Raw genomic sequence first — 14,624 nt, 5'->3', positions numbered from 1 at the left:
AGATCCTGAGCAGAAACACCCAGAGGGGGCTGGGTCAGGGGGCTGCTCAGGGCCTGCTCTCACAGACTTCCTCCCATGGAAGAATGCTACCGAGGTTTGCCAGCTATGGTTCTCCGAAATCCTATGATCAGCTGCAGGAATGGTGTCCCTTAGCATCAGGGGCTGGCTGCAGCAAACTACCGGAACAGTCCTCCCCTAGTAAAATAAAAAAGAAAGTGTGGACTCTAAAATCCAATCAAGGAAAAAAGCATTTATTCTTTTCTCTTTCTAATTAATGCAGTGACCACGGACCCCTGCACTGCTAAGATCTAAAGATCAAAATATTTGCCATCATATGGGGCATGAGCACCTTTTTAGAAACCTCATGTTGAGTGAGGCTTTATACCTCTAGCCCCTCCTGGTCTGCATTGGTGTGGCAATGATAATTCTGGTTGCCATTGACAAATCAGTGTCAAGATGGGGTTGCATTAGCTATTTATGGAGCTTATGGTGTTTTTATGGTTTTGCTTTTGTCTTTATTGAAAGAGGGCACAGGAGTTGGATGGTTTGTTCCTAGTACCACGATTAAAAAGAACTGTTAGAAAAAGCACAGGTCTGAAACTTTGGGCCTGTCACTTCCCCTCTCTGGGTCTCGGCTTCCCTGTCTTTCATAGGGAACTGGCCAGCTTTGATACTTTTGTGGACTTGCCATGTGCTTCTTCAGTTTCTGTTGCACAAAATTTGCAAGTGGTACTAGCAAAAGCCGAATCAAGTTTGAATAGTTAGTGAAGTGCATTAAAACCACAGTAAGGTACCATTACCCACCTATTGAAAGGGTAAAATCAGAAATACCAGGGGCTGGCAAGGCCACAGAACAACATCTCATACATTGCAAGTGGGAGTGCAGAATGATGCGGGTGCCCTAGAAGATGGTCTGGCAGTTTCTCATGAGGTTAAGTGTACATTTACTATATGACCCAGCAGTTCCACATTTGGCTGTTTATTTTAGAGAAATGAAAACTTCTATTTACTCAGAAAATCTTTGCACAGATATGCAGTGTTATTTCTAATCACTCAAAAGTGCAAACAACCCAGATCTCTCTCATTGGGTGAATATATAAACCAGTAGTGATATATCCATACCATGGAACACTACTCAGCAGTGAAAAAGGGGGGGATAAAATTTGAAAATAATAAAGGGGACAAATTATTGGGGGTCCACATGCAACAACCTGGATGCATTTTGCTAAGTAAAACAAGTCCATTGCCAAAGATTTCTCAGTGTATGGTTCTACTTATATGATAGTCTGAAAAGGGGAAAAACTATAGGAACAGAAAATAGATGAGTAGTTGCCAGGGGCTGGGAGTGGGTATGAGGTCTGACAGCAGAGGGCTGTCATGAGGGAGTTTTAGATGTTGGAATGGTTTTATGTCTTGGTGGTGGTAGTGGTTATAAGAATCTACGCGTGCATTCAAACTCATAGGACTGCACGCCCCCCACAAGTGAACTTTATTGTACGTAAATTACAAATAATTAAAAGAACAAAAAGAAATTGAACAAGTTAGGTATGTATACTTTGCAAGGTGAAAGGCATGCATGGAACTTGATAGACCTACCTTTAAATCAGCAACTGGAATCAGGAACCTCTTTCAAGGGCCAGATTTGCATTCTGCAGTGTAAGTTGTTTCATTAATTGTGGATTAGAATCTACCCCACTGGGTACTTTAAAGGCAGCGTAGCATCAGTTAAGAGGTGCTTGCTGCGAAGGGACGAATGTAAAGGAACATTCTGCTCATATCAGTGGGTTGCAAAGGTACTTAAATAAGGAAGAAGGTACGAAGCAGGCTTGTTGCCTGGGTTAATGAGACAGGTAAACAGGGCACCCTGTTACATAACAGGGCTACTTGCTGTTGAAAGCTAGGATGTTTACAGTTGTCCCAGCCTGATATTTGCACAAAGGGGTCATATAAGATTTGTGTTTAATCCTCCCACTCTTTGTTTAGATGCAGTGCTTTTTAACTTTTTTCAGGTCAGTGACTCCTTTGGAAATAGCTTAGATTTCTCCTCAAGAAGAAGTGCGTATAGGTGCCTACCTGAAACAATTGACATTATTTCAGGGCTTGCTGGTCTCCCTGCACAGCAGGCATGAACATGACGTTAATTCTTGGTTTAGATTTGATGCTGTAATATGGGAAGGGCATAGTAGTGGGCTCCACTTGTTTATAGCCTGGCTACACTCCAAGAGTTTGTGCAAAATAGTTCTTCTCTGTTTCCCAGTTTCTTTATCTGTAAAATGGAGGAAGACCTATTGGGAGAGTGTGTATTGGTGTGTAAGCTCTTTGTTTTGAATATACCTTGACCACTATCCAGTGATCTATTAGAGACAGAACATTGTTGAGCTCTGTTGAGAGATAGTAACATGTCCTATAGGAAGCTACCACAGGACAGCACTAGAAAGCATGGTTCTTGGAAGCAGAATGACACTGTTTTGTTTTTGCTTTTACGTATCTCTAAAGTTACTCTTCACTTTAAACCACGAATGAGAGAGAGTTTGTCCGTCTAGTCCTTCCATCCCTAGTTACATAAAACGGCTTCTATGCTGTACTTTTGGCCTTGGTTCTGCTTTAAATATCAGTAATAAGGATGCATCTGGGTGGAGGGTGAATGGTGGGGCAAGGAGATCTTCCCTGTGAGTAATCAAGTCTCACTTCCTTGTCTCTGCTCCTCAGGGTGGCTGGTGAAAGTGGTGAATTGAGATGGTTTTCACCTGAAGGACCCTCTAGGGTAGCAGGGGCCGGCCCACTGCAGACTAGCTCTGAAGAAAGGGGAGGAGGAGAAACGTCCTGGGGGAAATCTTTGTTCTTAGTCACGGTATTGTGTGACTGAATGAAAAGATCTTATCACCTTTGGGGGTGGGAATCCTCCCCACAAGGAGAAATTTGGGTGGAGAGAAGCATTAGACGAGTTTAAGAAAGACTGCACCAAAAACAGCCAGGGCGTTCTCAGTTCTGTGTATCTGCTGTTGGTTACTAGAACCTCAGCCTTAATTGTTTGGTGTTTTAGTTCCCACACCCCTTCCGTGGAACTCTTTCCTTAGCTACACTCACTAATATTTGCGTCTTTTTTCAGCTATCATAGCTGCTAAAAAATAAAATAAAATACAAAAAGACCACTGGGGATTTTTTTCTTGGCAAAGGATTAATATCTGTTGGTTCCAGGACAAGCAGTTCCTCGTCAGGGCAGGACTTCAGCTCCAAAAGGTTTTGTTGCCTCTCAAACCTTGATTCTGTGACAGGCTACAGGTGTCATTTTTCTACAAGCCCAAGGCTCGCACCGGCCCACCGTTTTCCTTCCCCGTGGAGTGCGAGAATTCCTGCATCGTGCAGACTGCAGCTTTATCTAAGAGGCAGTACAGAACAGTAGAAAGAATGGTGATTTTGGAATCTCATAGATATGAATTCAAAGAATACTATGAGCAGGGCATTTAGGTGGATTGATGGGGAAGGGAAAATATATGTAGTCTTTGATTGCTAGATTGTTCACAGAATTTAGAACATTTTGCTTCAGCGGAAAATCCAGCATATTCCTCATGGTTGAATGCCTGCTAGACACGTTCGCTTTCTCTGCAGATCGGAGGGAATGGGTGTGGCAGGTGCTTCAGGCGTATAAGTGGATGGCAAGTGGGACTTAAGACATTTTTTACAACCTTCTCTATGGGTAGAAGCCGGGCCTCCATAGAGATTTTTCCAATTTAGCATGGTTAAATTGGAAAGCCAGCCAACCAACACATGGTCTATGAAATAAATTACAACCTAAAAGAAATGGGAAAGTATCATGAGTATTCAGATGGAAGACTCCCCGAGTATAATTTTCTTTAAGAAACCAAAGAAAAATTTAGAAGAGCTTTCCCATTTGTCCTTAAAAGCTCAAAGAGGGCAAACCTATTATGAAATTAGAAAAGCAACCAGGAGAAAAATAAGTTTAGGGAGTATCTACTTAATATGCTGGAAGCCCCTCAGTCAGGGTTCAACCAGAGAATCAGAACCAGCAGGAGAAATATGCATTAAGATTCATTGCAGGGCACGGCTTACATGATTGTGGGGGCTGGTTAAGCAAGTCCGAGATTCATAAGGCAGGCATAGGGGAGAAGATCATGGGCAGGCTCAGACCCACTGAAATGAGCCAAAGCTGTCATCCTCAGTGAGTCAGGAAGGGGAGATCCGGAGCAGGACGGAGCCCCAAGAGCACAGGCTCAGGCCATCCTCCAGGGGAAACCTCAGCCCTGCTTTTAAAGCCTTCCAGCTGATTCAGTTAGACCTACCCAGATTATCCGGGATAATCTTCCTTATTAAATCAACTGATTAGGGGCTTTAATTACATCTGCAAAAAGGCATCACAGTGAGGGCAAAGATGGAAAGGGAGTTGCTTGAAATGATGCAGGGACATCCAGAATCCCATAGCATAATTAAATTCAAATTGGGGACAAAGGACTCAATTGACATCACAGGAAATGCAGTTAGTGATCTGAAGAACGAAGTTGAGTAACTCTCAGAATACAGAGAGAAAAGACAAAGGATCCTGAGGCAAAAATACAGAATATAGAGACTAGACTACAGAAATTGGTCCTTAAATTGTAGGCGTGCTGGAGATTAAACTGAGACAAAAGGAATAAAAACAGTAACGAAGGATAAGTTGGGTAAACATTTTTATTTATTGGAGGAAAACATGAATAGGTGCTTTTTGTAAACCACAGCATTAGCTCGCTTGCCTGATTGATTTTTACAAAAAGAGGATGGAGTTAATGGAGTGGGTATGGTCTCCAGACTTGACAGAATTTTCAAATCTTGCTGATTCTCGTTGTTGGTAAGTTATTAACCTGTCTTAGTCTGCAAACTGAGGTTAATGAGACCTCATAGGGTTACTGAGAGCGTGAAAAGCGTTAATACAAAATATATAGCCCAGAGCGTGGCATCTCGCCAGTCCTGACCATGAGTTACACTTCTTGTCATCTGTTGATTGCAGAAAGGGGGCAACCTACAAGTACATGTGGCACCTGCTGCTTAGGACCTTAGAATCAGGCCTGGGGAGGACACAGGTGCTGGAACCAGGGTGCCAGCTTTGGGCAGGTGCATGGCTTTGTTGTTAGAAGTCGTAAATACGGAGCTGACTCAGGAAATCAGGGATCAGAAGGGTGAGGGTGTAGAGAAAACTGCTTTGAGGAGGTGTCGCCTAGAAAGGCTGGAATTGACCAGTCTCTAAAAAGTCACATAGTTCCTGGTCCGTGCCTTATTAGCTCTTTGGTTTTGATAAGGACGTCAGAGTGCTTGTGAACAACTGTAAGGCACAAGTCAGGTGGTGATATTTGATCTTCTGTGAAGGTTCTTTCTGCCCTTTTGTCTGGCCCTGCCACCTGCTCTGAGGTGGTGATTATTACAGTTTGTACCCGCACATGCAGTGGTTTCTTCTGGGGTGTTACCTCTGTCCAGCCATGTGCCTCTGCTGAATACCCTGTAAATTCTTGAATTAGTCAGTGTGCGTGGTTCTGTGGGAAAAATGTAAAATACAAAAGGTAGCTTTTGCGTCTAAGAAAATTTACCTTGGCGATAGGGAGACTAGACTGATTGGAAAGCAGTGAGGTTCGGTGTAAAATCCCAGGTTCAAAGATGGATTCGTTCTTCACTGCTAATCACATGAGAAGCACGGAGGACTTAAGTGTAAGGAGAAAACGGGGCGGGGAGGGTTCCAAGAAGTCTGGGAACCCCCAGGGAAGAAGTTGAGACCCACGGAAGCCATGGAGAATGAGAGGAGGAGGCAGGCACAGCCCCTGGGCGTCATTCCCACTGCAGGGTCGAAGTGGCACCTCCTGGAGGTGAGCCCCGCCCAGCCTCTGGGGCCGCGTATCGCAGCCCTGCCATCTCGGGTTGGTCACAGGAGAAAGCCTGAGGAAGAGAGAGGTTGTTAGCGAACCTGGAACGAAATTCGAAGTCCAAAAGGAGAGAGTGGGGAAAGGGAAGGAACCTAGCATTGAGCGAGGATCTTGTACAGCCGGTCTTTATCCCCGCGCTCCGCCTGCCTCCGCCCCTTCATTGCAGCCACCCTGGGTGTGAGGTGAAGGTGCCCCACTTGGGGATGAAGAAATGAAGTTCAGAGAGGTAAGAATGCATCAGGCCCGGTCTCAGATGGCAAACGACCACATCCGAACCCGGATTTGTCGGACTCCTGAGCCCTTCCTCATTCCACCACTTTCAAAGTGACTAGCCGTATCAGAGGGGCCTTCCCCTTAGGTGAAATAAGCCCAAGTACATGTATTTCTTACTGAACTTACTAGTATATTTCTTAAAATTAGTCTTTCTTATTATGCGCGGAGATGCATTTCTTTCTTTCATTAAACAAAACAGAAAAAGCTGGCAGTGCTGACAATTTGATTTGCCCTTAATGTGGGGGAATAAAAAGACCTGTGTGTACTTAACAAGCAGAACCTGTTCTCACTGTTTAACCAGACAACTGCTGTCTGGGTGTTATTTTTTTCTTTAATTATACCTTTTATGATACACCCATCTAAGCCCTAGCAGCTATTCCGCATGGGTCCCCACGTTGTGAGGCTGCATTTCTCTCTCTCTCGTTTAAGGAAGAGAACAAATGTGTGAATTCACCCTTATAAATCTGCCTGTATAAATGGATTGCACACACAAGTGTGAAATCAGAGTATGGAAATGGCTTGGTTCTCTTCGGAGACTTTGCTTCCCACCCTGTGTTCCAGCTTTGTTCTGTCTTTACGCAAGAGCTCCTTGTAGCCCGCCACAGTCAGGCTGTTTATGTTGTGGTTTAACTTTAGGATCGTAGGTACTTGGAGGGGTGATGCACACGTCACTTGTTTTTCTGTTTGTTTGCTTGTTGTTTTCCCGTTCTCCATACTGATTTTCTCTCCCGTGTACAGATGGTGGTCCACGGGAGACGTTGATGCATTTTGCTGTGCGGCTGGGGCTGCTGAGGTTGACGTGGTTCCTGTTGCAGAAGCCAGGTGGCCGTGGGGCTCTCAGCATCCACAACCAGGAAGGAGCGACACCTGCGAGCTTGGCCTTGGAGCGGGGTTATCACAAGCTGCACCAGCTTCTGACCGAGTAAGTGCTCCTTCTCCCTGTTGCCTTTCCCTCGTGCCCGGCCCCACCCCCGATGCATCGCAGCACCGCCCACTTGGCGTCTCCGAGTGAGTTTGCCGGGAATTAAAACCTCAGCTCTGGGCCTTGCCTTCTGCTGGAGGCTTGCGAGCTTGCTCCTGCTAACCGCTTCATTGTCTGAGAGACGCACACGTAAGTCATGTTACCGGCTCCTCTCCCTGCCTCACTGCTTCTTGCCTCTCCTACTTTACTGAAAGCTCAGAATAGCTCTTGTCTGTGAGGGTAGCATTCCATTATCATGTATGTAGTTTATCCCGGTTTGGTACAAGGAAAACAGTTTTTCTCCGCCATACAGTTTTTTCTGTTATGTCTTCAAGACTGAAGTTAATTAGAAACAAATATTTTAATGTACTAATTGCGTGCAGAAAATATGCTGAACTGTTGGGTTTGGGTCTGAATGTAATTTCTGTGACTAAAATCAAGAGCCGTGGTCTCTTCATAGGAGTAGCTGGAGAAAGCAGCTGAGTTGTCCTGGAAACGGGCGGTAGGAAATCCTGTGTGTCTGCGCGCTTTCGGCTGTGAGGCACTCTGACTCTTTAGAGAGTCGTTTGAAGGAAAGTTGTTAGTCAAAACATTTGAAGAGTCCTTTTTTCTTGTATAACTAGAGAAAGAAGTGCGTTACAACAGCCGACCTTTTTCCCTGGAATATTTATAAAAGGTGCAAATTTCAGTTGTAGTTTCTCTAGTTTCATACATAGTTTTTACTGTTTTGTGGTCACCCCGTCTTTTCAGCCACATAATCTGAACAAGAAAAAACCCTGTGGGATTCGTGTTCTTCAGTAATTGAGGGACCCTTATAAGTTAGGTGGATATTCCCAAATTCCCCGATCTTTTGCTCAGGTTAGACTTAGTTGGTTTTTATCTTTTTATCGTTTGTAGCTGTGTGTGGGGAGTAGGTGGGGGATCTGAAAGGGCCAAGAAGAGATTTCAGGATGTAATGCTATGTACTGTTACTTAAACAGGTCGTTTGTTTGTTTGTTTGTTGTTTACTTCACCTGCCCCGTTAATAACTTTTCTAGTCAAGTCAGAAGGTTCTTTTCAGATGCTTTCTAATGGGTGCTTCGGATACCATGACAGTAGGAGGGGCACTCTTCATCTCAAATGAGCTCTGGATACTTGAGCTCTTCTGCGACAGTATTCCAGGGGGTGATCTGTTCCATTCCTTCGTACTTCCCATCTGGCCAGTGATTAGATTCCTTCTGCTGTTGGCCTCAGGGCCAGAGGACGAGAAGCCCTGTTCCAGAAGTTGAAACGGTTAACTCTGTATAACCGTGGTGCAGTTCGAGAGGCAGTTCGAGAGCAGTTCCTCTAAATGTAATCTTGTAGCTCAGAGTTTTTGCTGGGAAGCAGAGTTGGTTAAGGATTGCCGTCCAAATGGGGAAATGAAGTGATTACAACAGCGTTATTATATACTCGGTGAGGGTGTCACAAGACTTACTGCCGCGCAGCTTTAAGGAAACAAGAGTGTTTGTTCTTGGAGATTTTTTGGCTTACTTTATAGTATGAGCTCTGTTCCATGTGCGAAAGCCACTTACCTCCTTTTGAAGGGAAAACCAACTTGAGAAATCTTCAAATAGAGGACCGCAGTAGGACATTAAAATTAGCAAATAAAAAATGGTAAGGAGGTGATTTTTCTAAAACGCCCGATCTTACTATGATATTAGTAGACTTTGCTAGAATTTCAGCCTTAGAGCCAGGAAAGATCATTGTTAACGGTTGAGGATGAAAGTGAAATCCAGACGGGCAGTGACTGGATCAGAGTGACAAGGTGGCCGGGCCAGAACCAGAAGCCAGATGGCCTAAGAAGCTGTCCAGAGCTCCTTCTGCTCCTAGGATTCTGAACAAGGGGCCCAAGAACATCCTTCATGGGGTCTGCAACCTTTAAAATTATAGGCAAAAGCTTATGCACGTGTGTTTCTGAGCCAGGAGTTTGTCTTGTGAAACTCACAGGGTTGTTCGTGAAAAGCTACGAGTTGTTCCACTGTGTGACACCATCTAATACTTCACTAAAATCTTTAGACTTGGGTGTTCTTACCTCTCCCCTTATTTAAATTAAATGTTTACATATAGGCTCATTTCGTTTTATTTTTTCTTTTCAGTTAATAAGAAATCGAGGTAGGGTTACATACATTTTTACTCTTACAAAATAACTATTTACATGCCAGTCTTAACTGAAAATTCAAGTTTATTTAAATTCTTTTATATGTCTCCCAAAGTAAATTTGTTGCTTTCATTCCTTGCTGCTTACCTTGGTTTTTTGTTGTATTTTATTATTTTTTTAGAGGTGGTGGAAGACGACATTGTGCTGATTAGGGTCCAAGTTCTGTTTGTGTTTATGTGTCTGAGGCTTGTTTTGATAATCCATTTTGATAAACGGAGTCACTTCTGTGTGAAGATCAATTCTGCTGTGCTTGGAAGTAGATTATCTGAATAAGACCCATGTCTTTAGAGAACTCTTGAATCAATACTAAATCCGAGCAGTTAGCAGTAATTCTTCAGGATGTTTTTGACGGCTTCCCTTTTCTGTAATCTGTTATTATTAACTTCCACTGAGTTCAGTGACAGGGAACAGAGAGATTTTGTTGACTCACTGCTCTTTTATTTTAGCTTATATTTTGATCTTGCATTATGACTATGGATGTATTTGTGATCTGAAAATTCACCTTAGACAAAATGTTACCAGTCTTGCCTGAGAAGAGATCTTACCCAGAACACTTAGGGCTGTCCTTGCTTTTAGGTAGATGCACAGTTGTCTTCCTCGTTTTGAAGAGAAGTTAGTTGAACATCCGCTTGCCCGAGGTCTCCTAAGTAGTGATGGGTAGAAGAGGGAGGGACCCCAAGTCTCGAGGCTCTTGGTTGAGCTGAGGCTAGGAGGTGACATGAGATGGGTGTTGCGTTGGAGTCATCCAGAAAGAGATTGTGAGAGCCAGGTGCTATGGGACATCTCACACACAACACATAAGCCATCTGGGGACCTGGATCACTCATCTGGGGGAGGGAAGGAGCTGAGACCAAGAGGCAGTTCCAGGTAGTGGCTAAGTGTGCAGACTTTGGAGTCAAACCAAAGTTTGCAGTTTGGCTCTGCCATTTGTAGCTGTGTTACTGTGGACTCATTACATAACTTTACTGTCTAAGCCTCAGTTTCTGTATCTGCTTGAAAAGAAACAAGGATAATAACACCCACCTCCTGGAATTACAGCCAAGTGCCTGGCATGTGCACTGTGACGAATGGGGGTTATTTGTCACACAGATGGTGGTTATTGCTTGGAGCAGATACAGGGGCAATAGATACCTTGGCTTGAAGAGAGGACAGTATGGTATAGTGGAACTGCTTAGGGATGACGAGCGAAGCTTCCCCACTTAGTAGCCTGTGTGACTTGGAAAAAGGTGGGTAGTCACCTGCCCATCCTGAGTGTCTCATCCCGTGGATGATACCTAGTTGGCCTGTGTTACCAGGTTGTTAGACCTGAGGGAGATTTGTGCAGATACTTTGTTAGACTCTAAGGTGCTGTGTGTAAATTTTCTCATATAGTCGCGTAATCAGTAAGATGATAGTTCACTGATCAGTGAAACTCAAATTCCACTTGATTGGTCTACCTCGAGTGTCTTTTTTGGGATATTTATTGTACTCTGCGAATTGAAGTTGGTAGAGAGATTGGCAGAATTTATGTTGAGGCGGGCGAGTCTTGACCCCAGGATCTGCCTCTGAAGCTATGATCTTGGGTGATCCCCTTACCCTCCTGAAGCCCCAGCCCTGTTTGTAACATGGGAAACACGAGAGGGCCATCTCCAGTGTGTTGCTTTGAGAAATAAATGAAGGAATGTACGTAGAGCACCAACACAGTGACCGTTCATAAACGGTGTCCTTTATTGCCCTCTCCTTGATTTCCCATTACTTCTAGCGCCATAATGATTTTTCATACATTAAAGAAATTTGGCAAAATCTTAAAAGAATTTCTGGGCAGCGTGCAGTTGTCCCTGCTTTTGATAAGAGTTTGAAATCATTCCCTCGTGTAATTGATATCACTTCTAAAAAAATTAGTTTGGTTCTCTCTCCATGCTGTGATATGATGCCTCTGGGTGACGGAACAGGAAGCTCCAGATGGGTGAGGGATTGTTGACATGCTGCCACCCTTACAGGAAGAGTATTCCTGTAGGGAATGTCAACTCTGGAGTGTTGACATGAAAGTGTTGAAATATTTCATTTGCCCAGAGAGCAAGTTTCAATGTTCCTCCTCGTGTTATTTTCTGTATCAGTTCACTAAATCTCTGTATTTCATGAATGCCTGCAGCACACTAGAAATCATGGTTGGTACATTACAGCTAATAGTTCGCTTCAATCTGAGGACAACCTTGCTGAAATCAGCCTTATTTGTGTTGTACAGATGAAGTATGAAGGCTCAGAGAGCTAAGGTAACTAGCCTGAGGCTTTATTGAAAGTGGTAGAGCTCCTGTCACACATCCATAGAATTCTGTGGCCCACAATCTTCCTTCTACAAAAACTTGATAGGAAGGAGAGACTCAGGAAGAGGCCAGTAGGATGCAGGATGATGAACACTTAATTAGGAAAGGGCTCACAGCTTTCCGTTTGGTCCTAACATCTACTTCCCATTTCCGTTACCCAGAGTACGGTTTTAAAAGCAGTGTTGTTTACACTCGAGCTGTCTTTTTACGTTGGTTTCACGACAGCCTAATGAGTAGATAGGTCAGGTGTTGTTATCCCTATTTTATAATTGAGGAAAATGAGGTAAAGTGAGTTGCCCGAAGTCACAAGGCTGCAAAGTAACAGAGCCAGGCTCAAGCTCAAAGTCCAGGGATCTGTTCAGGTACAGATGACACGTGTGCGTATGCAAAGCACCGACCCAGCCTGGCAGACACAAGGCCCTAGGTCAGGGTTTGTTACTGTAGGTCAGTATTGGCCTCTCTCAAAGAGTTTGGGTCTACAGAGTCTCTTCTCAGGTCCTTCTTTTGACACGTTTACACTTAAAACCTGGGTTCAGGGTCAGAGGGTAGAGTAACTACTCACGTGTACTTCTTGCACAATGGAGCCGAGTGCTGTTGAGCAAGATGTTCTGTGAACATAGTGATTGCCTCTTCAGGGTCCTCTTGAAGTGCTTGATGAGTGGGTCCTCAGTAGCCCATCTGGCACAAAACAAGTTTCGAGCCTTTGCTTTTGCTTTGCTTGAGAGGGGAAAGAATGAAGCAAATGTACGAACTTATCTTCAAAAAAGTAGCCAGGGAGGAGGACTTTTTTTTTTTTTTTAAACTTTACGTTTCTCTGGCTCAAGTCCCATCTGTCCGTCCATCCTTATGTTCGTCCATTCATGCATCCCCCTTTCTCACTGCGTGATCTGGGTCTCTGTTCTGATAGAGGGAAGGTGGTAGAACTGAGTGGAAACTGGAGCGGGGGGGAGGGGGGCACACATTATTGGATACCTGCTACCTTGGTGCTTCAGTGTGTTCTCATTTAGAACCTTCCAGCAGGTGTTCTGAGGTGTAGTTCATACAGTCAGTATTCCTCTAGAAATGGGAAAATTCTAGAGGCTAGACAGCGTGCCCAAGGCCATCTAGTATTCTTCATGAGCCTGTCCTTGGGATGTTTTTAAACTTTATTGATAGAATTTTGTGAGGAAGCATGTTTGATAACATTGTCAGTCTTCTAAACAAGGTCATTTACGATGATTCATTGATCTGGTTTTCAATGACTTTTTTTCTTTTTTGGTAAATTTTGAATGGAAGCATTTTAAGAATTTTGACATTTCCTAGTTTTTTTTTAGAAAGCCATTCAACTGGTTATCTCAGGATTGTTGGCCTGTGTGGCAACATGCTGGAAAATTGAAGAATGCACTTTCAGAGAATAACATTTGTATTTATATGACGATAGCACTGGCTGGCGTTTATTGTATTTGTGCTAGGCACTTTGCATAAATTCTTGTGCGTTTTATTTTCTCTCCAGCCCTTCAGTGGGCATGTTCTCCTCATTTCAGAAGGTAATCGCCACAGCTGCTAAGTCATGGACCAGTAATTTGAACCAGTTTGTAATTGTAAAACCTCTGAACTTTTACACTGCCTTGGACTTTATAAGAAGATGGACTGGTGTTGCAAGTTGGTTGGAATAACAAAGCCGTTCCGTATGTCTTGCGTTCCCTTGCGTGCACTTCTTGCTCTGTGCACGCAAACGGCCCTAGCCTGTTTGCCCGTGGTGCCATGTAACTTCAGGCCTGAGCGTTTTTCTTCAGAGAGCTGTAAAGTCACACAGCTTAACCTCTGGTAGCAGATTCTCTATGGCAACAGCACGTGATCTTGACATTTTGACTTAATGCACAAGTCCTCCACCCTCTAGAAAACATAAACCTTTTGTAACCATTATATGTTATTTTTATTTGGTCAATTTTGGAGTTTCCTTAAGGGCATACCTGCAGAAAGAATGACTTGGAAATTTTACCTGCGTGTATTGTTAACAGAAATAAAAATGATTCTTAAGGGGGAAAACTAAGCATGTCAAATAAACCTTTTGGCCAAAATCAATATTTGGCCAAAGCGTCCGGCTATTTGTTCAGCCTTCACTGTGGCGGAGTCGAACACGGTGCATCCCGATTGAGTATTGCCTGGGAGCCTCAGTTTTCTCACCTGTACAATGGAAATGATAGCATGTACCTCCTAGGTCTCTTAGGATAAAATGGGAACGTGCTTGTGTAGTTCTTAGAAACTGGGCGCATCCTTCTGCCTGGAGAGCTAGGAGGGAAGATTCATTGGAAATAAGATGACCACTCAGCTCTGTGTAAAGAGGATCTCTCTGCACCACCATCCAGTTTCTGACATGTGTTTTCCTGGTCAGCCTCACCCACAATGGTAACACTCCCTTGACACAGCTGGGAAGAGCCCCAGTTTCCTCTTGGATTTTTGGGAGTAGGGTGATGTGGGTGTGGTTTTAGTTGTCTGACAGTTCACCCACAAGCAAGGGTTCTGTGCCCTTTTTAAAAATATATAGCTCAAAAACTGCATTCTTTTTTGTTCCTTAGAATTACACCAGCCCTATAGTATCCCACATAGTCACAATTTATTGAGCACTTCGGGAGGCCCAGACACTATGCCGACACTTGACATGCGTCTTTATTTGTTCTCACAGCAAACCCAGTATTCCCACTTCACAAATGAGGAAATGGAGCCCCAGAGAACTTTCAGTAACTGACCCAAGATCATACAGGTGGGGCACTGTCAGAGTAAAGAATCGAAGCAAGTCTGTCTAACTTTCTAGCATGTTCTGACCATTACCTTAGAAAGGTTTTGTTTTTAGTTATTTAACAGCATAGAATTTATAGCAAACTGCTGATACACAGTAGTTGCTCAAATTATGTGTCCTCTTTCCTCTCCATTCTTTCCGTACTAGTTGAGGGCAGAGTGACAGTACTAGGCCAAAAAAAAAAAAAAAAAAAAAGGAGAAGGAAGGAGAGAAGAACCAAATA

At 43.8% G+C, this 14,624-nt stretch overlaps 1 protein-coding gene across 9 annotated transcripts in view; it reads left to right on the top strand.

Annotated features, from left to right (window-relative positions):
* Positions 1-14,624, top strand: part of AKAP13 (A-kinase anchoring protein 13) — a 323,926-nt gene that overhangs the window by 139,243 nt on the left and 170,059 nt on the right. For 8 of the 9 annotated variants that reach the window (XM_045813170.2, XM_045813172.2, XM_045813169.2 and 5 more), the window contains exon 5: positions 6,918-7,101. In XM_045813170.2, the coding sequence (XP_045669126.2) occupies positions 6,918-7,101 (184 nt within the window). Of the gene's footprint in view, positions 1-6,917; positions 7,102-7,135; positions 7,291-14,624 lie in introns of those variants that run through there. The other variant, XM_045813173.2, reaches the window with a different exon arrangement.

The sequence above is a fragment of the Ursus americanus genome, chromosome 28, assembly GCF_024610735.1.
Source record: "Ursus americanus isolate L20-20 chromosome 28, mUrsAme1.1.p, whole genome shotgun sequence".
Taxonomy (NCBI): domain Eukaryota; kingdom Metazoa; phylum Chordata; class Mammalia; order Carnivora; family Ursidae; genus Ursus; species Ursus americanus.
This window is presented reverse-complemented; position numbering and strand designations above follow the sequence as displayed.